We start from the raw sequence: 24,931 nt of genomic DNA, 5'->3' as shown, positions 1-24,931 counted from the left end.
CCCTCCCCCCCCCTCCTTTCACCTCTCTTCCTCCTCTCTCCCCTTTTCTCCTCTCTCTGCTAGGAATCAAACCCAAGGTACTAGACCAGTAGCCCTGAGCTACAATCTTCCAATCACTTCTAGGCTTTCTTTTTTTTTTTTTTTTTTTAAGTGTTTTTGAGACAGGGTCTCCCTGTAGTCCCAGCTGACCTGAACTCACTATATAGACCAGGCTAGCCTTGAACTCAGAACGATCTGCCTACCTCTGCCTCCCGAGTGCTGGGACTAAAGGCATGTGCCATCACACCCAGCCATTTTTTTGGTCTTTTTGAGACAGGATCTCCCTCTAGCCAGAGCTGTCCTGGAATTCCCTATATAGACCAAGCTGGCCCCATTCTCACAGAGATCCACCTGCCTCTGCCTCCCAAGCAATGGGATTAAAGATATACACCACTACACCCAGCTCCCTTCCAGTTTTCAAAATTACAGATACGATTGGATATAAATACCACATACAACGATTTGTTGTCTACGTGACACATCATGGATTATGAGTTACTTTGTACATTTTTTAAAATCATTTTCAAAAGGTAACTGAAAGCTTTTTATTTCCAGGGGTACCTGTCTTTCCTGGTGCCCTCCTCCTTAGTGGATCATTTATATCTCCTGCCTGATGAACATCTTTTGACAGAGGATGAGACAACCATATCTGATGGTAATAATAATAATTCTGTCTGTGCTTGACCCTCTTCCTATGCTAACCTTATGCTTTATTTCAAATGGACATGGAAGTTATTGGTTGCCTCTGTGACCTGTCCTTATCTACTTATGCACTAAAGATATTTTTTAGAAAGCTGGAGAGGCTTAAGCATCTCTGAGCCCTAAGACCCCATGCATCTAGCTATTAATATTTTTTGAATATATTGATCAGTAGATCTTCACTGGCTTGAGCCATCACTGTTAACTTTCTCTTACTCATAGATGTAGATATTGCTCGGGATGTCATGTGTCTTATAAAATGCCTTCGGCTGATTGGAGAGTCAGTCACTATGGATATGACAGTTTTGATGGAAACCAGTTGTTACAACCTTCAGTCTCCAGAAAAGGCTGCAGAACACATTCTGGAAGATTTGATCACTATTGACGTGTAAGGAGAATTTAGGGTAAAGTACATTTCCTAATGGAATTCAGCAGAGGGGTTTTTGTTTGTTTTTTTGTTGTGTGTATGAGGAATAGTGGTTTCATGTTTTTTGTGGTTCTTGAGGAAGAACCCGAGGCCTCGTGCATTCTAGGCAAGTGCTCTACCACTAAAGTACTTCCCCAGCCCCTGTTGCAATTTTAATTTTTTTTTAAATATTTTATTTTTATTATTTTATGTGTATGAGTGTATTGCCTGCATGCATGTTTGTGCACCATGTGGTGCAGTGCCATGGAGGTCAAAAGAGGGTTTCAGATTCCCCTGGAACTGGAGTTAAGGATGGTCCGTAGCCACCATGTGGGTGCTGGGAATCGAACCCAGGTCCTCTGCAAGAGCAGTCAGTGCTCTTAACCGCTGAGCCATCTCTCCAGTCCCCAGATTTTAAATTCATTTCTATTTTATGTGTATAAGTGCTTTGTCTGCATGTATGTAAGTGTACCCATGTCATGCAAAGCCTGCAGAGGCCAGAAGTGGGGGTCAGAGCTTCTGAAACTGGACTTAAGGATGGTTGTTAGCCGTCATGTGTGTCCTGGGACTCAAACCCAAGTCCTCTGGAAAAGCAGCCAATGCTCTTGACCACTGATCCATCTCTCCAGCCCGTGTTGCAGATTTTAAATAGAAAAAAATGAGCATATATCTTCAGATATGGAAGTAAAAATTATTATGCATCTATAACCTCTTAACTGAGCTAGAGATTTTTTTTTTTAATATTTTATTATTTTTATTTTATGTGTACGAGTGTATTGTCTGCATGTATGTGAGTGCACCCGTGTCATGCAATGCCGTGGAAGTCAAGAGGGCGTCAGAAACCCCTGGAACTGGAGTTAAGGATGGTTCGTAGCTGTCATGTGGGTGCTGGGAATCAAACCCAGGTTCTCTGCAAGAGCAGTCAGTGCTCTTAACCTCTGAGCCATCTCTCCAGCCCTGTGAGCTAGAGATTTTTTAAAAATACAAGTATTACCATGGTCATGTTGTTCACTGCTATAAAGAAGAGGAGAATTTTTATTATGTGGGGTATTAATATCTTGTGTGCCAAAATGATTATCTCCACTCCTTCACCATGAGGCTTGCTTTCCTGTTTCACAAAACATTTAGGTTACAGCACACACACAGTCAGTCTCACATGGGGTCAGTAGTAATGGGAATTTTATCATTGTGCTTATAGAGAAAATGTGATGGAAGACATTTGTAGCAAACTCCAAGAGATCAGGAACCCTGTCCATGCCATTGGACTTCTCATACGCGAAATGGATTATGAAACAGAAGTGGAGATGGAGAAGGGATTCGATTCAGGTACATGACAGCACAGCGAATGTTTAATTTAGAGAAAACAGTGATTCATTTAACTCCATTTCCCTTTTTAATTTTGTGTGTCTGTGTCGAAGTCTGTGTCTGTGTCTGTGCATATGGTGTGGTGAACATGCAGAGGTCCAAGGATAGCTTGTGGGAGAAGGTGCTGTCCTATCTTGAGAGTTCTGGGGATTGAACTCAAGCTGTCGGGCTTGGCAGCAGGTTGCTCTGCTGAACCATCTTGCCTGTCTTTAACTCCATTTTTTCTTGTTACAGCTCAGCCTTTGAGTGTTCGAATGAATCTTTCCCAGCTCTATGGCAGTAGCACAGCAGGGTACATTGTGTGCAGAGCTGTGTACAAAATTGCCAGTACTCGCTTCCTGATCTGCCGAGACCTTTTGATCTTACAGCAGCTATTAACAAGGCTAGGCGATGCAGTAAGTACTTGAGGGAAAACTTGTGAAGTCCAAAACCTGGTAGAAATGTGCTGACACTTAGCAGGATAGCAGTGCTAAGAGCACAGAGACTTTATTCACTGCTTTGTAACCTCAGCCTTGGCCTGACCAGGGCTCTACAAGTATCTGTGGAAATGAATTGTTCTGACAGAACAAAAGCAGTCTAAGGAAGGAAGGTTTATTTTTGCTCACAGTTTGAAGGTGCAGTCTGTTGTGACTACAGGAGTGTTAGGCAGCTGGTCACATTGCTCCACAGTCAGGAAGCAGAGAGACAGATACTGGTACTCACTTTACCTACCCCCACCCCCTTTATTTAAATGAAAAGATATCTTAAATATAGATTTTAAGCCTAAGGGTTAGGGGAGAGAGAGGTCTCAAAAAAGAAAGCCACACCAAGGCTGTGAATGTCAGCTTCTCTAAAACAGGCCTCACTTGTCACTTTCTCCCTTTTATTCTGTGTGGAACCCAGCCCTAAGTAGTATATCCAACCTTTATAGAAGCATCCTCATAAATGTTTCCATGGTAATTCTAAATCTTACCAACAAAATTAATCACAAAAGTATAAATAAGCACCATAATCTGACATACTGAGACTATATGTGAAGCAGATCACTGCTAGTAACCTTTCGGTGTATAGTAGTACAGATTCTCTCAGGTCAGCTCTCTCAAGGTGTAATCTTAGTACTACTTTGGATGTGATAGCAGAATACCCTAAATGTAAAGGAAAAGGGAAGAAGAACAGGAATTTGTCTTCAGGACAGGGTGCACCTTTAAACAGTGAGCTGTCTCTACAGCCCCAAGTTTTGTTTTGTTTTGTTTTTTTAAATCTGTGAATTTTTCCATTTCTTCAAGTTTTCTAAGGGTTTTTTTATTGTAATCATTACTATGTGTTTTTTTTGTTGTTCTTTTTGAGACAGGGTCTCCCTGTATGTAGCCCCAGCTGTCCTGGAACTCACTATGTAGATCAGGCTGGCCTTGAACTCACAGAGATCCTCCTGCCTCTGCCTCCTGAGTGCTGGGATCAAAGGCGTGTGCCACCACGCCCGGCTACTATTATGTTTTTGGTGTGTGAATATGTGCAGTGCTGGAGATTGAACTCAGAGCCGTGCACATGCCAAGCAAGTGTTCTACAAATAAGGGCTACATTCCCAACCCTCCTTTACCTTTTTACAATAAACACAGAAGCAATTCATTGTAGAACCTTTATAAAATACATGTAATGCCAGGTGGTGGCGCATGCCTTTAATCTCAACACTCAGGAGACAGAGGTAGGTGGATCTCTGTGAGATAGAGGCCAGCCTGGAGCTACAGGGAGACCCTTTCTCAAAAAACCAATAAATAAAGACAGGTGTGGTGGCACATGCTTTTAATACCAGCACTGGCTACAAGAAGATGATCTCAAAAAGACCAAAAAAAAGAAAAACAAATAAATAAATAAAACACATGTAAACTAAAAATAGTCTATAATCTTCTTTTAAAGATTTATTTTTAGGCAGGCTTGGTGGTGCATGCCTTTAAAAATCCTAGCAGTCCGGGAGGCAGAGGCAGGTGGATCTCTGTGAGTTCGAGTCCAGCCTGGTCTATGTAGTTCCAAGACAGCTGGGACTACAGGTAGACCCTGCCTTGAGAGGAAAAAATTTATTTTATTTTCATTTACATGAATGTGTTTGGCCATGCCTGTGTGCCACATACATGCAGGTGCCTGAGGAAGCAAGAGGCTGTCAGCTGGAGCTGGGGTTACAGGCGGTTGTAAGCTGCCAGACTCCTAGGTGTCAGGAACCAAACTCAGGTCCTCTGCAAGAGCAGCAAGTGCTCTAAACTGCTGAGCTACCTCTCCAGTCCCATAACCTGTAATCTTCCACCCAGTAATTAACCAGTGTATACATTTTAGTATATACTCCTTTTCTACATAAATCTTTTTGTTATAGTTGTTTTGTTTCTAAAATTAGAGTACATTACTTAGTATTTTAATAGCTACCTGGTACCATTTTAACTTATTCAACCATTCTTTGTGGCCATCTATGATGTTGTCACTTTTTCCCTTTAGTAGAAATAGGAGTTTGTTCAGGATCTCATGTAGCCCAGGATGGTCTCAAATTCACTATGTAGCCAAAGCTGTTTTTCAGTATCTGATCTTCCTGCCTTTACCTCCCATGTGCTTAAAAAGCAGGCATGGGCCAGGCATGATGGTGCACGCCTTTAATCCCACCACTTGGGGGGTGGAGGCAGGCGGATCTTTGTGAGTTTGAGGCCAGCCTGGTCTACATAGTGAGTTCCAGGACAGCTGGAGCTACAGAGAGACCCTGTCTTAAAAAGACAAAAAAAAAAAAGCAGGCATGGACCATCATACCTAGCTTCCTTAAAGCTATTACATTCTGTACATTTTTTTTTTACTGTGCCACTTGTGTGAGGTCTAAGGAGTAGAGTTGCTTAGTTACAGACTGTGCACTTTATTTTTTCTCTTTTTTTTTTTTTTTTTTTTTTTTTTTTTTTTTCTTTTGAGACAGGGTCTCCCTGTAGCCCCAGCTGACCTGGAACTCACTAGGTAGACCAGGCTGGCCTTGAACTCACAGAGATCCACCTGCCTCTGCCTCCCGAGTGCCTGGATTAAAGGAGTACGACGCTATGCCCAGCAGCTATGCACATTTTTAAGACTGGATATTATTGTCAGATTTGCTTCTTTTGGTCACACACCCTTTTTTACACTACACCTTTGCAGTTCTGAGCCCACAGATCTAATAAAGCTTCTTTTCACTCAACTTCCATGAGTCAGAGAATTGTTTTTCTTATTTTTTTGGATTGTTAATGTATGACAGGATATTTTGCCAGTTGTTACCCAAAATGTATTAGTTGTATTGCCTTTATACTATTCTGTTCTTTGTAGCTATAGTATTTTACTTACTCCACCTGGTCCTTGGATGTTACCTTCCTAATGGTGTTGCTTTACCATCTCTCCTGTCATATAGGTGATTTTGGGAGCTAGTCAGCTCTTTCAAGCTCAGCAAGACCTCCTGCATCGAACAGCTCCCCTGCTCTTATCTTATTACCTCATTAAATGGGCAAGTCAGTGCTTGGCAACTGATGTTCCAGTTGACACACTGTGAGTTTCATTTTCCTAGTTTTTTGTTGTTGTTGGTGGTGGTCTTTTTGAAACAGGGTCTCCCTGTAGCCCCAGCTGGCCTGGAACTCTCTGTGTAGACCAAGCTGGCCTTGAACTCAGAGAGATCCACTCACCTCTACCTCCCAAGTGCTGGGACTACAGGCATGCACCACCATGCCTGGCTTCATTTTTTTTTAAGCAAGTTGATTTTGGTGTGGTGGCATAGCACTCAGGGCAAAGGCGGGCAGACGGAGCTAAGCGAGTTTGAAGCCATCCTGGTCTATAGTAAGTTCTAAGCCAGCCAGGCCTACTTGGTGAGAGCCTATCTCAATAATAATAATAATAATTTGGAGGTTTTTTTGGTTGGTTGGTTGGTTGGTTGGTTTGGGTTTTCATGGTGCCAAAAATTGAGCTAGAGCCTGAAGGTTTTTTTTTTTTTTTTAAGCATTATGCTGTAAAAAACATTTTTGCCAGGTTGCCAGGGCTGGAGAGATGGCTCAATGATTAAAAGTACTTGTTGCTCTCGCAGAGGATCCTGGTTTGATTCCCAGCACCCAGTTCCAGAGGGTCCGATGCTCTCTTCTGGCCACAACAGGTGCCAAGCACATATGTAGTACACATACATACATGTAGGCAAAACACACATATAAAAAATAAAAATAAATATTTTTATTTTGAGACAGGATCTTACCATGTAACCCTGAATGACCCAAAACTCACTTTGTAAACCAGGCTGGCCTTGAACTCACAAAGATCTGCCTGCCTCTGCCTCGAGAGTGCTAGGATTAAATGCATGCACAGCCACATCTGGCCAAAAATGAAAAAATCTTAAATTAATAAAAATACAAATACCTGACAAAGGCAACTCAAGGGAGAAGCGTTTATCTCTGCTCACAGCCGAAGGGTGCAGTCCCTCATGGCAGGGAAGTTAGGCAGCAGGTGCCTGAATTAGCTGGTCACTTTGCTCCACAATTGGGAAACAGAGTGGTGAAGGAATGCTAGCACTCATCTGTTCCCCACTTTTATACAGTCCTGAACTCCCTGCCTAGGGAGTAGTGCTGCTCATAATAGTGAAAATAGGTCTTCCCACATCAGTTAACACAATCAAGATGATCCTTTATAGGTGTGCCTGGAAGCCTGCCTCCTAAGTGACTCTAGATCCTATCATGTAGACCACACTACCATCCCAGTAAGGGGACCATCCTTTTGCTCTGATACACAGTGCAGTAATATCATGGGTTTATTAAATTTGGGCGTGGTGGCACACAGTTTTAATCCCAGCACTCGAGAGGCACAGGCAGGCCAATCTCTGTGAGTTCAAGGCCAGACTGATCTGCATAGTGAGTTCTAGGTCAGCTGTGGCTATAGGGTGACCTTGTCTCCAAAAAAGACAAAAGAATTTATTACACTGTTTTTTCTTTTTCTCACAGGGAGTCTAATCTGCAGCATTTGTCAGTACTGGAACTAACAGATTCTGGTCCCTTAATGGCAAATAAGTTGGGTAAGGAGTGGGCTGTGTAGATTGGCTTTCATTTGGGATTTAGTGTGTATTTATTCAAATGTTCTTTTTGCCACCTTTGTTGTGGAAATGGACTTGCTCTTTGCTTTACTTTAAGAGGCCACGAGCAACCTGACACCAGTGATTGTGGCAGAGCATCTGTGAAGATATGGTCCCATGGCACACATCAATTGAGGGTGTTGTATGTGGCAGAAGTTAAAAAATTTTAGGAAGATAATATAACACCACCACCAAGGACAAACTTGCCCTGAGAGTCAGACTCTTCCTTTTGCCTTTATTGTTTATTATGTTGCTGTTTCTCCCATTGTATTTTGATACTCCAGTGATTAATTCAATAGACTCATCTTAAAATTTGCTAAGTGGCTTTTGTAATCTTCTGTCAACAGAGGAGCCCCCTCTCGTGCTTCAATACTATTGTAGAGAATTTATTTTGTATTATTTGGTCTAAAATATGGACTGTTGGCACTAACTCTACCATGAAGAGTTTGTAGGAAAAGTTCTTACCTATAATGAAAGCCATGAAAAGAAGTGATATGCAGTGATTTAAGTGGCTTTTTCATCCTATTTGTATGTTGTGCCACAGTTTTCAAACTGTCTTGATTTATATTGCTACAGGTTATACCCATGATGCATTTTATGTTTTAAAATGATCAGTGTTCTTTGTAACTGGCATAAAATGAAAATATAGATGATCTCAATTAAAAGTTGCTATTGCAGTCACAAGTTTGGATTTCTTACAACTTTTTCTTATTCAGTATCTAGCCCTCAGACAATTATGGAGTTATTCTTCCAAGAAGTTGCAAGGAAACATATTATATCTCATCTCTTCTCCCAACCAAAAGCACCTCTGAGTCAAACTGGATTGAACTGGCCTGAAATGATTACTGCAGTTACCAGTTACTTGCTGCAACTTTTGTATCCTTTGCTTAAAACTCTCTTCTATCTAAATAGTCCCTGAAGCTTTTATTCTACCTGTTTAATGAAGATTTCTTTTCTCTTTTTCCCCCCTCAGTGCTAGGGCTCAAACCCAAGACAGTACATGCCAAACAAGTGTTATAGCATATAGTACTTCCAGCCCTGTAAGGAAGCTCTTCATTTCTTTCTTTCTTTGAGACAGGATCTCACTATGTAACCCTGACTGGCCTGGAACTTGCTATGTAGAACAGGCTAGCCTGGAACTCACAGAGATGTGCCTGCCTCTGTCTCCTGAAGCTAGGGACAAAGATTCCTTTTGGTTGTGAGCCTGAACCTTTAAGGGCTGCAGTCAGCTCTCCAGCCCTGAATGAAGATTCTTTAAATGAGGTTGAGGGACTAGAGAGGTGGCTCACCAGTTAAGAGAAAGTGCTGCTTTTGCTGAAGACTCAAGTTCAACACCTGCATAAGGCAGCTCATCATTGCCTGCAACTCCACCTCTAGAGGATCCAACACCTTCTGGCCTCTGCAGACAACTGCTCTCATGTGCATATACCCCACACAGAGACACATACACATAATTGGAAACAAAAGTAAATCTTTAAATATAATAAAATAGGGGCTGGAGAGATGGCTGAGTGATTAAGAGTACTAGCTACTCTTGCAGAGGATCAGTATTTGGTTCCCAACACCTACAAGGTGGCTAAGAACTGTCCATAACTCCAGTTGTAGGGGATTCAACACCCTCTCCAGATCTCTTCAGGCATTTCATGACACGGGTGCACTTACCTACATGCAGGCAAAACACTTCATACACATAAAATGAAAAATTATTATTATTATTATTTTCGATCTTTTTGAGACAGGGTCTCCCTGTAATTACAGCTGGCCTGGAACTCACTATGTAGACCAGGCTGGCCTTGAACTCACAGAGATTCACCTGTCTCTGCCTCCCAAGGGCTGGGACTAAAGATGTGCACCACCACACACAGCATAAATCAATTTTATTAAAAACCCTTTTTGGTCTTTTTGAAACAGGGTCTTCCTGTAGCCACAGCTGGCCTGGAAACTCACTATGTAGACTAGGCTGGCCTCACCGTCACAAGATCCACCTGCCTCTGCATGAGTGGCTGGGATTAAAGGAATACATTACCATGTCCAGCAATTTTAAGAAACTTTATTATAAATAAATAAAATGAGATTGGATGCTTAATCCCCAAATAAGAGATGATGATAGTGTGTGTGTGTGTGTGTGTATACACACACACACACATATACATATACTTTTGTTTTTTCTCATCTTATTGAGACAGGATCTTCCTATAGCCTCAGTTGGCCTAGAACTTGCTATGTAGACCATGCCGGCCTCAAACTCACAGAGATCCTCCTGATTCTGCCTCCTGAGTGCTGGGATCAAAGGCATGTGCCACCATGCCTAGCGATAGTATTTATTTTAAGATATTCCAGGTTTGGTTTAGTTTAGTTTACACGCACAGGTGTTTTTGTTGTTGGTTTTGTTTTGACGGGATCTCAGTGTAGCCCTGACTGACCTGGAACTTGCTGTGTTGACCAGGCTGGCCTCAACCTTATACAGAGAGATCTGCCTACTTTTACCCCCCAAGTACTGGGATTAAAGGTATGCACCATCACATCTGGCACACTTTGCTTTGTTTTTCATGCATATGAGTATTTGCCTGCATGCATGTAAGTACACCCTCGGAGGCCAGAAGAGGGCATCACGTCCCCTAGAACTGGAGTTACAGAGGGTTGTTAGCCACCATGTGGGTACTGTGGGACTCAAACCCAGATCATTTGGAAGAGTAGCCAGTGCTCTTAACTATTGAGCCATCTCTCCAGCCCCCGGCAGACTTTTTAAAAGATTTTATTTTTATATGTATATGTGTGGGCATGAGCAGGCATTCACAGAGGCCAGAGGCATTAGATACCCCAAAAGCTAGAGGTTGGAGTTACAGATTGTTGTAAGCCACTCAACACACAGGTGCTGGGAATTGAACTCGGGTCCTCTGGAATAGCAACAAGTGCCGTTAGCTGCTGAACCATCTCATACCTATCTTTTGGAAGCAGGGTGTCTCATTTAACCTGATGCTCACTGATTGTCTAGATTGACTGGCCAGCAAGCTCTGGGGATCCACCACCTGTCTCCCATAACCTATTCCTCCTCCACTACCACATTCCCGTTTTCACACCAGGGTTACAGACGTGGACTGCCACACCCAGCTTTTACTTGTTGCCTGGAATCCAAACTCAGGTCCTTAGGCTTCCCCAATGAGCACTTTTACCAACCTGAGTCACTGCCCCAATCCCTTTTTTTGTTTTTTTCTTTTCTGTGTAGGCCAAAAGTCAACCTTGGGTGTTGTTTGTCAGGTATCATCCACCTTGGTTTTTTTTTTTGTTTTTTGACAAGGATTTCACTGGTCTGGAGTTCTCCCAGTGGCTAGGTTGGGTAGCCAGGCATTGAGCTCCAGGGATCTGCCTGTCTCTGCTTCTCCAATGCCCAGTGCCAGGATTATAAGCATGCACTACCTCAGCTTGCTTTTTCTTTTCTTCCAGGTTCTAGGAAGCAAACTCAAGGCCTCCTGTTCTCTTGACAAGCACTTTACTGACTGAGCTGTCTCCCCGCCCCCAGGGTTTTTCTTGTTTAGTTTTGTTTTTAATTAAACTCTTTTGTAGACTCCACAGAGTTTGATGCCTAATAATGTATATATTTTAATTTTCCCCAAAATACTGAAAGCCCAGTTCCTTAATCTAGTGACTAGATGGCCCAGCAATCCTGGTTGTCTCTTTCTAGAATGTTTGATGGGAAATTGCCAGTATGTACAATTGCAGGTGAGTTTTGTTGAACATTTCACTTTACCATTTTTTAAAATATTTTATTTTTTATTTTATGTGTATGATTGTTATGCCTATAGGTAGGTAAGTGAACCCATGTCATGCAGTGCCCACAGAGGACAGAAGAGGCTGTTGGAACCCCTGAAACAGGAGTTAGGGACAGTTGTTAGCTGCCATGTGAGTGCTGGGATTCAAACCCGGGTCTTCTGCAAGAACAGTGTTAACTGCTGAGCCATCTCTCCAGGCCCTTATTATTTTTATTTTATGTTTATGAATGTATTGCCTGTATGTGTATAAGTACACCTGTGTCATTCAGTACCAGCGGAGTCAGAAGAGGGCTCTGGATTCCCCTGGAACCGGAATTACGGACAGTTGTTAGCTACCATGTGGGTGCTGGGAATCAGGTCCTCTGCAAGAGCAGTGCCCCTAACCTCCCTGAGCCATCTCTCCAGCCCACCATTCTTTTTTGTTTTTAATTATGTGTATGAATGTATTGCCTGCGTGTATGTGAGTGCACCCATGTCATGCAATGCCACAGAGGTCAGAAGAGGGCTTCAGATTCTCCTGGAACTGGAGTTAAGGATAGTTCGTACCTGGGTCCTCTGCAGGAACAGTCAGTGCTGTTAACCACTGAGCCATCTCTTCAACCCCATTTTTAAGATTTATTTTTATTTGTATGTATGTATATGTATGTATGCCACATGTGCAGATACCCGTGGAGACTAGAAGAGGGTGTTGGATTCCCTGGAGCTGGAGGTACAGGTGTTATGAGCCACCTAACATGGGTGCTGGGAATCGAACTTGAGTCTGCTGGAAGAACAAGAAACACTATTAACTGCTGAGCCATCTCTCCAGCCCCACATCTTAGCATTCTTAGGAAGAAAGAATTGAATTTGTGAGTGTGAATGTTAATTAAATTTTAGTTGGGCTAGTAGCAAGAATCACAAAATTAAATTTGATTGTATAAGACATACCCCCAAAAAATTGTTCTCTCTCTCTCTATCTCTCTCTCTCTCTCTCTCTCTCTTGCTCACTAGGGATTGAACCTAGGGCCTATGTGCGCTAAACAAGAGCTCTATCACTGAGCTGTACTGGGCCCTGTTTTGACTTTTTGCTGTTTGTTTTTGTTCTCTTTTTGAGATGAAGTCTCACAGTGTAGGCTAGGCTGGTCTTGAACTCACAGAGATCCCCCTATCCCTCCCTCTTGAGTGCGGGAATTAAAAGTGTGCACTACCACACTGCCATACTCAGTGCCTTCTGCTGTTTTAAGACAGAATCTCACTATGTTGTCTAGGCTGACATTGAACTCATTCTGAGTACTGGCAACAAGGCCCAAAGGATAACGGTGCTTGCTGCCAAGTCTGACAAACTGAGCTTACTCCCCAAGACCCAGTAGCTTACAGAGCCATAGTCATGCAGCTTTATAAGTCTTCTGCTTCTAGAAAATTATAACTTTCTTCCCCCACCCCCTTTTCTGAGACTTGGCTTTACTCTTCTCCACAGCTCCCCTCCTTGTCATGTGACTGGCCTCTATGCTGGCTTAACTCAAACAGCATGGCTCTTCCTCTTTCCAGCAACTGCCAAAATTTATAGTTTGCCCTCCCTGGGGTTTTTCTTTTAGTTTTTTTTATTTTTGTGGGGTTTTGGGGTTTGTTTGAGACAGGGCCTCCCTGTAGCCCCAGCTGGTTGAAACTTGCTATGTAGAGCAGGCTGCCCTTGATCACACAGAGATCCACCTGCCTCTTCCTCCCAAATGCATCAGCGGCCTGGCCAAAGTTAAATTCTTGTTGTTAGGTTCTCTTTATTATAAAACATAATATTTATATATAGATCCTTTATTAGACTGTAGTCACTGAATGAGAAACAATAAAAAGAGGCAATTGCTTAGATGTGAAGTATGTATGTTTACACTAGTGTGTTTCTGAACTCCTGTTTGCTTGCTTGCTTTGTTTTGGCATGAGGGGAGTCCTGCTATTTTGTCCACGACGGCTTTAAACACTTGGGCTCATAAGCATGCACTACCATACCTGGCTCTGTTTGCTTTCTTTTGGTGTCTAGCCTATTATAAAAATGCACTAAAGGATTAGTTTTTAATCTCTAGGGATTTCTGAAAATTAAGCTTTGTATTGATCACTTTCTTCACCCTCTGAAGAAGTGACTGTCCTTTAGTGTTTATTTTAATCAGGAAATTCTTTCTTGCCTTTTAGGACTATATTCAACTGCTGCATCCCTGGTGTCAAGTCAATGTTGGTTCCTGCCGATTTATGCTGGGACGGTGTTACCTCGTTACAGGAGAAGTCCAGAAGGTAAGATGCGTTGGAGTGGTGAGCAAATTTGAGCAAGGAGACATTTGGTTTCCATCTAACTAGATATAGGGAGTGAGAGGTACAGAATCCTCAAGAAAAGGATGAAGAAGCCTGACCAGTAAAGGCTATAATGCACATGCTGAATCAATTTCTTTTACCTCGTTAGTTAGTACATGGGAAAGAAGAAAACATAAAAACCCTTCTGCTGCAGCCAGTACAGGTGTTTTTAGGAATTAGGAGTTGTGTTTTTGTAAGTTGAAATTACTTAAAGATTCTCATAGTGAACAATCATGGGCCCGCTAGTCAGACTCTACAGCTGGTAGCATGCTGCTGTATTGTTTCATTACATATCTTTTCCTTCTTTCCTTTTTTCTTTTTTTTCCCTCTTCTTTCCTTTTTCTTCCTTTTTTCTCTCATAGATACATGATCCTGGTATAGAACTCCAACTCTGTATCCAAAATGTATTTAGATGTTTTGCCTGCATGTATATATGTGTACCACATACATAACTGGCCTGCAGAGGCCAGAAGAGGGCATTGGATCCCTGGAACTGGAGTTACAGATGGCTGTGCGTTGCCATATGGGTGCTAGGAACTGAACCCAGATCCTCTGTTAAGAGCAGTAAGTGCTCTTAACCACTGAGCCATCTCTCCAACTCCAAGATACCTTGTTAAAGTTTACAGGGGTATGTGAGATACTGGGGATTAAATCCAGGACCTTCACGTGCTAGCTAAGTTCACTTCCACTGAGCTATATCCTTGATTTTTTTTTTTTTTTGATGAATAAATAGATTTATATCCTGAAAATCCAAGATTAAAGTGTTGATAGACCTGGCTTAATTCTGGTGACCCCCTTCTTTTCATTATTAATTTTAGTTTGAGATAATGGTCTTGCTAAACTGCTCAGCCTGTCTTTGAACTGTCCTGCTGCCTCAGCCTCTCAGGTAGTTGAGATTTCATGCATCCACCATATTACATGCCATGTATGTTTGCTTTTTATTTTTATTTTATGTGTATGAGTGTTTTGCCTGCATGTAAGTGTACCCCTGTCATGCAATACCCATGGAGGTCAGAAGAGAGCACTGGATACCCTGGAACTGGAGTTACAGACAGTTGTTGCTGTCATGTGGATGCTGGAACCAAACCCGGGTTCTCTGCAAGAGCAGCCAGGGTTCTTAACCGTGTAGCCATCTCTCCAGCCCCATGTGTTTGTTTTGTAATAATAACATTTTCTTAATATTTTATTTACTATTTTTATTTTATGTGTATGAATGTTATACCTGCATGTAGGTAAGTGCACCCGTGTCATGCAATGCCCATGGAGGACAGAAGAGGCTGTTGGATCCCCTGGAACTGGAGTTAGGGACAGTTGTTAGCTGCCATGTAGGTGCTGGGAATCGAACCCAGGTCCTCTGCAAGAGCAGTCAAGTATTCTTAACCGCTGAGCCATCTCTCCAGCCCCAGTAATAACATTTTAAAAGTCAGAAAAGGGTCAGCAAGATGGCTCTGTGGGTAAAGATAATTGCTGACAAGCCTGACAAACTGAGTTTGATCTTTAGAGCCCACGTAGTGGAGAGAACCGACTCCCACAAGTTGTCCTCTTACGTCCACGTGTGTACTGTGGCATAAGCACACACACACATATCCTACATAAATGTGTGTGTGTGTGTGTGTGTGTATATATATATATATTTAGATGAGAGATTTTTATTTTTAATTATTTACTTTTTTTTTGTCTTTTTGAGACAGGGTCTCCCTGTAACCCCAGCTGTCCTGGAACTCACTATGTAGACCAGACTGGCCTTGAACTCACAGAGATCCGCCTGCCTCTGCCTCCCAAGTGCTGGGACTACAGGCGTGTACCACCACGCCTGGCTACTATTTTCTTTTTAATTTAATGTGTATAAGTGTATTGCTTGCGTGTAAGTGCACCTCTGTTATGCAATGCCCATGGAAGTCAGAAGAGGGTGTTGGAGTCCCTGGAACTAGAGTTATAGACAGTTGTTAGCTGCCATGTGGGTGCTGGAAATTGAGCCAGTGCTCTTAACTGCTGAACCATCTCTTCATCCCTAAGAGAGATTTTTAAGAACAATTTGAATAATGCCTCAAAATTTAGATTTGGAAGAGAATGTGAATGTAGTATAGATTGTCTTAAGCAGTTTTGTTTCTGTTTTGGTCTTTCCTAGTGCATACCCCTGATTTATGCAACTAGAATTGGAGTGACTTTTGTAAGGCAGCTTATATATTTTATTTCTTCAGGCTGTAGAATGTTTCTGTCAGGCAGCCTCTGAAGTGGGTAAGGAAGAATTCTTAGATCGCTTGGTCCGCTCGGAGGATGGAGAGATTGTGTCCACCCCCAAGTTGCAGTATTATGACAAGGTACAGTGTCATGGTCTGGGCCTTTTTTTTCTTTCTTCGTTTTTTTTTGTGTGTGTGTTGGTTTTTGAGGCAGGGTCTTACCATATAGTCCTGGCTGACCTGAAAAACTGGCTGTGTGGACCAGGCTAGCCTCAAACTTAGAGAAGTCTGTCTGCCTTTGCTGGGATTAAAGGCATGGGCCACCACTCCTGATACAGTCTGGCCCTTCTTAAAGCACCCTGTGCAGAACTGCATCTAAAATGCATTGCCTTGGTATTTAGTTGTTACCTAGAACTCCAAGTGAAAGCCAGGCATGGTGGTACACACCTGTAGTCCCAGCACTTGGGAGGCAGAGGCAGCAGGTGTCTATGAGTTCGAGACCAGCCTGGTCTACATAGTGAGTTCCAGGCCAGCTGGGGCTACAGGGAGACCCTGTCTCAAAAAGACAGGAAAAGAAAAAAAAAAAATCAAGTGAAAACAAATATGGACTTTCATGGAAAAATCAAAGATTTCTCTCACTGAAGGAACCAAATGTTGTGTCGATACGGGTTTGGCTGGTACTTGGTCCTTTTACAGGTGGTCATTTGGCACTCTGAAGTAGGCATCTCAGGGAAGAGTCAGAGCATCTCAGCCAGGCTGGGGATAGATAATACAGTCTTCACTTGTCCCTGATCAGTAGGTTACATCTACCTAGGCAAATAGATTTTCACATTTTATTGATTCATATAAAACTCTTCCTTCAGTGTAGTTTAAAATTTTCCACTCAAAACGACAAGTGTAGTGGCATTCTCCTGGGAGGCTTAGGCAGGAGAATCACATGAGACTAGGAGTCCAATGCCAGCCTGGACAGTATAGTGAGACTCCATCTCAAAAGAAAAAAAAGAAGGCTGGGAATATAGCTCAGTAGTATATGTGAGGCCCTCAGTTTAATCCCTGGCACCAAAAGGAAAAAAAGTTAATGCAGCCACAAAGAAACAGGATTGAAACCAATATTAACTGTGGAAAAGATACACCTGGCACTTCTGCGCTTGGCACAAACTCTTCATCAGCTACATTACAACAGTGGCAGTTTGTAATCAAGTCTGACAAGTCAGCCAAAAACACTTGGAGTTTTTAAATAAAATCTGAGTGTACTTTGAGCCATGAAATGTTATTTCAAGATAGTATGAAACCATGAAAAATTTCAAGATATTACACATCATGATCAACTACAGAAGAATATAATTCTGTTAAAAACCACTTTAGGGGCTAGAGAGATGGCTCATTGGTTAAGAGCACTGGCTGCTCTTGGAGAGTACCTACATTTAGTTCCCAGCACCCATATGGCAGCACACAACTGGCCATAACCCCAATTCCAGGGGATTTGTCACCCTCTTCTAGCTTCCATACGCATTACACATATGAGGTACGCTTAAGTACATGTGGGCAGAGCACTCATACACATAAAACAAAATTAAGCTGGGTATGGTGGCACACGCCTTTAATCCCAGCATTTGGGAGGCAGAGGTAGGTAGATCTCTGAGAGTTCCAGGCCAGCTGGGGCTACAGGGAAACCATGTCTCAAAAAAAGACCAAAAAAAAAAAAATTAGAAAATTTATGTCATTAATTTCAATAATAAATATATACTTAAAATTGCACATACTTAATAAAAGACTATATCATTATTTTTCAGTGAGTAATATTCTAGAAATAATCTAAGTGTCCGTTAACATAGATCTAACACTGAATTAAGATGTATTCGTTCAGTGGACTGCAACATAGCAGTTGAGTGAACAGTTGCTGTATACCTTGATGTGATGTATGTTGGTATTACAAACGTGTTGCACAAAAGAAGGCAGGTACACAAAACCACACTGTAAGATTCTACATTTTCATAAAGTTAAAAACAAAACTATTAATAGTCATTATGGCAAGGCATGGTGGTGGATGCTCATAATCCTAGCACTCAGGAGGCTGAGGCAGGAAGATTACTAGTTTAGAGCCAGACTTGATCTCGCAACAAGACTCTCCATATCTCAAAAATCAAAAGAGGCCGGGCATGGTGGCGCACACTTATAGTCCCAGCACTTGGGAGGCAGAGGCAGGCGGATCTCTTGAGTTCAAGGCCAGCCTGGTCTACATAGTGAGTTCCAGGACATCTGGGTCTACAGGGAGACCCTGTCTCAGAAAGACAAAAAAAAAAAAAAAAACTGCAAAAGAGAGAAAAAAATCTATTTCCCCTTAGGTTCTACGTCTCCTGGATGTTGTTGGGTTGCCAGAACTGGTTATTCAGTTGGCTACATCAGCAATAACTGAAGCAGGGGATGACTGGAAAAGTCAGGTAAAAATTAACTAATTTGGTTGTTTTCCTTGAGGTGTGTTATGGATGTGATATTTTAATTTGTATTGCTCTTTTTTATTTGTTCCAAATTTGATTTAGGCTACTTTAAGAACATGCATTTTCAAACATCATTTGGACTTGGGTCACAATAGCCAAGCATACGAGGCCTTAACACAGATTCCTGATTCCAGCAGGTAATCTATCTCCCAGTCTTTCTTAGAGAAGACCATTTCCAGCCCTGTTCTACTCACTAAGGCAGTTTACCCTTGTGATCCTCTCCTCTTCTAGGCAGTTAGACTGTTTACGGCAACTGGTGGTGGTTCTTTGTGAACGCGCTCAGCTGCAGGATCTTGTAGAATTTCCCTATGTGAATCTACATAATGAGGTAATTTGTCTACTCATGTCTAGTAACAAGTCTTGTGGGTGCCATGACTGCTACTAACCAATTTCTCATCTTCCATTAGGTTGTAGGAATAATTGAATCACGTGCCAGAGCAGTGGACCTTATGACTCACAATTACTACGAACTTCTCTATGCTTTTCATATCTACCGTCACAATTACCGCAAAGGTGAGCAACCAAACTGGAAACTCAATGTTGGAGGCAACTGTTAGTTCAATCCTTTCCAAAAATACTCTGTGTTGGGCCAGGCACGATAGCAAACGTCTTGTAGTCCCAGCACTTGGGAAGCACAGGCAGGCGGATCTCTGTGAGTTTGAGGCCAGCCTGGTCTACATAGCAAGTTCCAGGCCAGCTGGGGCTAGTTCCAGGACAGCTGGGGCTACAGGGAGAATAAATAAATAAATAAATAAATAAATAAATAAATAAATAAATAAATACTGTGTGTTGGATTTATGTTGTAATTTTATTTAAGTATAAGATTAACTTTACCCTTTTGATGATTGCCTGAAAAACTTAAAAATATATTTACTCCCATTCTAGAACTTCTTTTTTGGTCTTTTTTTGAAACAGGGTCTCCCTGTAGCCCCAGCTGGCCTGGAACTTGCTATGTAGACCAGGCTAGCCTTGAATTCACAGAGATCCACTTGCCTCTGCAGAGTGCTGGTATGAAAGGCATGCACTGCCATGTCCAGCTTCTAGAACTTTTTCAAGCGATTTCACTTATAACTAATCTTGTGTTGCTTTGCTATTTCAGATTTCAAATTTAGCTGCCTCCCTTTTTAAAATTTAATTTCTTAGAATAAAATCCTGATTAAATGTACCTAGGTCATCTGAATATAATACATAATATTACTTGTTATCGATTTGTTTTGTTTTGTTTTGAGACAGGGTCTCACTATGTAAGTCTGGCTGGCCTGGAACCCACAGAGATCCACCTGTCTCCCTCAAGAGTGCAGGGACTAAAGGCATGCATCACCATGCCTGTACCATTGGTGGTTTTGAATTGTATTCCTTCGATTTAATGTAGAACCCCTTAAAAAAGGAGAAAATTTGACATTTACAAGTTATCAAATAAGGACTAGGATAGCAGATCAGTGGTTAAAAGCACGTGCTGCTCTTGCAAAGGCCTGGGTTCAGTTCCCAGAATCTATATAAATAATTCATTTAAAAGCACTTGCTGGGTGTTGGAGAGATGGCTCAGCAATTTAGAGCGCTGGCTGCTCTTACAGAGGACTGAGGTTTCCAGCATCCACATGGCTAACAACCGTCTCTGACTCTAGTTCCAGGGGAATTTTATGCCATCTGTGACCTCTGAGGGCACTGCAGAACACTGGTGCACTTATACACACACAGGCAATACACTCATACACATAAACTAAAAATAAATAAAAAATATATATATTTAGCTGGGCGTGGTGGCGCGCGCCTTTAATCCCAGCACTCGGGAGGCAGAGGCAGGCAGATCTTTGTGAGTTCAAGGCCAGCCTGGTCTACATAGTGAGTTCAAGGATAGCTGGGGCTACAGGGAGACCCTGTCTCAAAAAGACCAAAATATATATATATATTTAAAAGCACTTACTATACAGTCATAGAGACTGTAGTTGAAGTGCCAGCACACACGTAACAAGCTGGGTATCCAGTGTCTGCCTATAACCCTGCCACTGAGGTAGGCAAGGGAAGGAGTATCACTGGGGTTTGCTGGCTTCCAACCTAGCTGAGAAAACTAAAGCCTCAGATTCAGAGACTAGAGAGATGGCTCAGGGGAAAAAGGCACATGCCACACAAACCTGTGACCTGAGTTTGATCCCCAGAACCCACATAAAGATAGGAGAGAACTGACTCCATCACGTTGTCCTCTGACTTACACACACACACACACACACACACAAAATAAGATTTTTAAAATAATTTTGTTTTAAAGATTTTTTTTTTTTTGAAGCAGGGTTTCCCTGTAGCCCCAGCTGTCCTGGAATTTACTATGTAGACCAGGCTGGCCTTGAACTCACAGAGATCTGCCTGCCTCTGCCTCCCAAGTGCTGGGACTACCGCGCCTGGCTTTTAAAGATTATTTTTGTGTGTATGAATGTTTGCATGTATGTATGTATATCATGTGTGTGCCTGGTGCCCTTGGAGGCCAGAAGAGGGTGTTGGATGCCCTGGAACTTGAGTTACAAACAGTTATGAGACCCTCTGTGGGTGCTGGGAACCAAATATAGGTCCTCTGCAAGATCAAATCAGCAAGTGCCCTTGACCGCTGAGCCATTTCTCCAGCCCCTGGAAATAAAATTTTCAATAAAAGGAATATGTACACATTGATAGTGGAAGGCACTTGATCCCCTCTTCTGGCCTCTGTACACACACACATGCTTGCATATACACTTAACACACACAAAAATAAATTAGTTTAGTAGACATCCATATAATTTTAAATATTTTTATTTTATGTGTGAGTATATTGCCTGCATGAGTATAAGTGCACCTATGTGATGCAATGCCTGCGGAAATCAGAAAGCAACGTAGGATTCCCTGAAGCTAGAGTTACAAATCATTGTTGTTAGCTGCCATGTGGGTGCTGGGAATCCAACCCAGGTCCTCTGCAAGAGCAGTCAGTGCTCTTAACTACTGAGCCATCTCTTCAGCCCCAATATCCTTCTTTGGAGGGGCAGGAATTTTCTTTTTATTTTATGTGTATGCATGCATTGCCTGCATGTAAGTAAGTGCACCTGTGTCATGCAAAGCCTACGGAGGACAGAACAGGCTGTCAGATCCCCTGGAACTGGAGTTACGGACAGTTGTTAGCTGCCATGTGGGTGCTGGGATTCAAACCTGGGTCTTCTGCAAAAACAACCAGACTGGCCTTGAACTCAGAGAGATCTGCCTGCCTCTGCCTCCCAAGGCCTGGGACTAAAGACATGTGCCACCATACCACACCTGGCTTGTGTCTGTGGTTTTTAAGTTAAACTCAGTTTTGTCCTAAATGTTAATATTGCATGTATAACAAATCATCTTCGTGTATCTCTAAAGAAACATTTTTGTCTAATTCATTTTATTTGTCTCATAGCTGGTACAGTGATGTTTGAATACGGTATGCGTCTTGGCAGAGAGGTTCGAACTCTGCGTGGACTTGAGAAGCAAGGCAACTGTTATCTGGCTGCTATTAATTGTTTACGACTTATTCGTCCAGAGTATGCATGGATTGTACAACCTTCCTCTGGTGCAGTGGTATGAAAACTCCTTTTTAGGATTTCATTTATTTTTATTTATATGTGTATGCGTGTTTTGCTTGCATGTATGTAGGTGCACCATACAAGCAATGCCTGTGGAGGTCAGAAGAGGGCATCAGAACCCCAGAATCCCTGAAACTGGAGTTAGCTGCCATGTGGGTACTGGGAAACAAACCTGGGTCCTTTGTGCAAGAGCAGCCAGTACTCTTACTGCTGAGCCATCTTTCCAGTCCCATTTTGGGGAGAATTTTTTTTTAACTTTTAAAAAAACTATTGAGGCCAGGCGTGGTGGTGCATGCCTTTAATCCCAGCACTTAGGAGGCAGAGGCAGGTGGATCTCTGTGAGTTCCAGGCCAGCTGTGACTACAGGGAGCCCTTGTCTCAAAAAAAAAAAAAAACAAAAAACTTTATTGAGAATTTTATACATGCATATAAGGTGTTTTGATCAAAGCCACACCCACTCCCTCCCCTCCAACACCTCCCATATCTCCCCATCACTTTTTTCTGGCTTTGTGTTTTTTCGTTCTGTTTCCTCTTGCCTTCCTTCCGTCTTTCTTTCTTTTTTAATGAGGCTTTTTGCTACTCTAACATTACCCCCTCTGAAGAGATAACCCTAAAATCTTTTAGAGATTAGATAAGAGCTCCCAAATACTTTTGACATTTTTGGCCTTTGGAACAGAATATGTTGCTAAGAGGCCCAAGGACATTTTGACTTACAGCCAAGAAACTGGCTACTTTTCTTAGGGGTCTTTTTTACTCTAATTGCCTAGCCAATTCCTACCTCCTATTCTACCACCCTCTGAAGAGGTTACCCAAATTGCCAATAGGGAATCCGGATTCAGACCTCTCTGGCTTCTTCCATGTTGAACAGGGACACAGGGTGAGGCAATTGGAGTACCCCTTCAGTGGGTCTATCTAAAAGACTCCCAAATTGCATAACTCTTATCTGTAGAGAGAAAAGAAAGTCCTTGACTGGTGAATAGGGGATGTGAAGGAGAAGTAAAGGCAAGAGTAGTTAGTTAGCATTACAAGTTCTAGACAGAGAACCAGAAAAAAGTCAGAACAGGGCAAATTTCAAATGTTCATGTGAGAGTCCATTGGAATTTCTTGACGAGAGCTTCCAAAAGCATCCCTTTATTAATTTCCTCCTCATTTTTCTTTTATCTGCCAAGTGATGGACTCGGGATTTGTTTTCAGGCACTTGGATAGCTGTTGGAGTTGCTAGAATCAGTGTCAGTGTCAATTCCCTCTCAAAGGCTTCTAGATAGGGGTAGAAAACAAATTTAGCCATCATTTTAGAACAATAGCTGGTTGTCTCCCTTAGCTACATGTGGGCACTACAGTATTGCAGACCAAGATTTGAAGTCTTACATCTGAGCAGCACTTTCTGGTTACTAACAAAATCATCGATGAGAAATAATTGTCTAAATAACTTTTATATGGACTTAAGCCTAATGTCTGGGAAGTGTAATCCCTTGAACTCTTAAGGAAATATACTGATGACTTTACTCTTTGGTTATACTTTCCTTTTGGGTGTTTAAGACCATACAATTGGCCCAAATAAACCAATTTATTTTTACTCTTAAGGTCGTTGGAGGATCTGTTCCTCAGGGGTCACATGGGCTTGGGAGGAAGCCCTGGCTCCTTTTACCAGTTTCATGTATGTGAAGATAAGTCAAAGGTCCTACTTGACCATGGCTGGCTTCACTTGGAGGAAGTGAAGTGTTTCCTTTGAGTTGACCCTCCTCTTTGTAGACTGAACACTGGTTAAAGTCCATCTGGTGGGGTCTCTATAGCCTCCCTGAACAGGAAGACAGGTGGCTCACCATAGTTACAGGACATTTTGAGAGATGCTCCATAGTCTTGGGGAAAATTTTCAATCATACAATCCATTTGGTTTTTCTTTTCAAACCACCTCATTTTGCTTCATTTTATTTTCTTCTGAGCATGCTGGTCATGGTGGCACACCTGTAATCCCAGCATTCGGGAGGTGAGGACAAGGGGAATCAGGAGTTTAAGGCCAGCCTGGGCTACTGTTCTAGTCTGTTTCTCCATTGCTGTGACAAAACACTCTGACCAATACCAACTGGGGGAGGAAAGGGTTTATTTGACTTATGTCTCCCGGGTCACAGAGAGAGCAGCTGAGGCTTGGCACCCTGAGAGGCCAGAAAAGGCCAGCCTAGCTACAGGAGATCCTGTATCAATAAAGTGCCTAATAAGTGACAGATGCTTTTATTTTAGTTTTGTTTGTTAATGCAGTCAATAGTTACTGTTTGAGAAGGGATGCACTTTGGTTTCTGTTTACTAAGCTGTTACCCAAGGTGATTTCTATAGAGAAGAAATCTGTAACCACCTTCTAGGTAACATGTGGTACATAAGTAAGCCATCTTGGGCAACAGCCCATTTCTTTGATAGTTACAGTACCTCTGTGAAAAGTTATGCTAGTTGAAGTAAAAATAATTTCTATAGAGAGAATTTAAGCATTAAAGCTTCTAAGTCACAGCTAGTGGTATAAAAATAAAATAGTTATCTTTACAATTAAGTTGCTGGTTTTGTCTTTCAGTCTGATCGCCCTGGAGCATCCCCTAAGAGGAATCACGATGGAGAGTACACAGCTGCCCCAAGTAAGTCAGGACCTTGGCTGGGCAGGTGTTATTGTTATAGTCCAACAAACTAAGATACATATGTTATATATGTTGCAGTGGTTATATGTAGTATAGACAGTTATGTTGTAACAGTAGTTACATATTACAGATATTACACATAGTAGTTACATATGATAAAATTCCATCCTTTTAGTTTAGTTCCACCTTTCTGATCTGCTAAAGGTTCTTTCATGTTTTGAACATGCAATATGGTAGTATAAGCAATGAAAATGATTTTTTTAAATTATTTATTCAATAACCACATACTTAGAAGAAGCATTTCACTACAACAGCATTGAAATATTCAATAACAATTTCCAGAGCTAAGATGCATCTCCTTCAAAATTGGCTGTAAATTTTTAGGTTTACAGTT

General features: G+C 42.0%; 1 protein-coding gene across 1 annotated transcript in view; it reads left to right on the top strand.

Moving 5' to 3' along the window:
• Nup160 (nucleoporin 160) overlaps positions 1-24,931 on the top strand; it is a 71,007-nt gene that overhangs the window by 29,285 nt on the left and 16,791 nt on the right. Inside the window, exons 14-29 of the mRNA XM_008843631.3 lie at positions 595-694; positions 961-1,126; positions 2,343-2,470; positions 2,744-2,904; positions 5,889-6,022; positions 7,453-7,523; positions 8,297-8,456; positions 11,231-11,300; positions 13,511-13,609; positions 15,868-15,987; positions 18,192-18,287; positions 18,387-18,481; positions 18,576-18,672; positions 18,752-18,857; positions 21,751-21,911; positions 24,477-24,537. Coding sequence (XP_008841853.1) covers positions 595-694; positions 961-1,126; positions 2,343-2,470; positions 2,744-2,904; positions 5,889-6,022; positions 7,453-7,523; positions 8,297-8,456; positions 11,231-11,300; positions 13,511-13,609; positions 15,868-15,987; positions 18,192-18,287; positions 18,387-18,481; positions 18,576-18,672; positions 18,752-18,857; positions 21,751-21,911; positions 24,477-24,537 — 1,825 coding nt within the window. The remainder of the gene's footprint in view (positions 1-594; positions 695-960; positions 1,127-2,342; positions 2,471-2,743; positions 2,905-5,888; positions 6,023-7,452; positions 7,524-8,296; positions 8,457-11,230; positions 11,301-13,510; positions 13,610-15,867; positions 15,988-18,191; positions 18,288-18,386; positions 18,482-18,575; positions 18,673-18,751; positions 18,858-21,750; positions 21,912-24,476; positions 24,538-24,931) is intronic.

The sequence above is a fragment of the Nannospalax galili genome, unplaced genomic scaffold (assembly GCF_000622305.1).
Source record: "Nannospalax galili isolate Female #2095 unplaced genomic scaffold, S.galili_v1.0 scaffold1200, whole genome shotgun sequence".
In the NCBI taxonomy this organism is placed as follows: Eukaryota; Metazoa; Chordata; class Mammalia; order Rodentia; family Spalacidae; genus Nannospalax; species Nannospalax galili.
The sequence above is the reverse complement of the archived record's forward strand: the minus strand, read 5'-3'. Positions and strand labels throughout refer to the sequence as shown.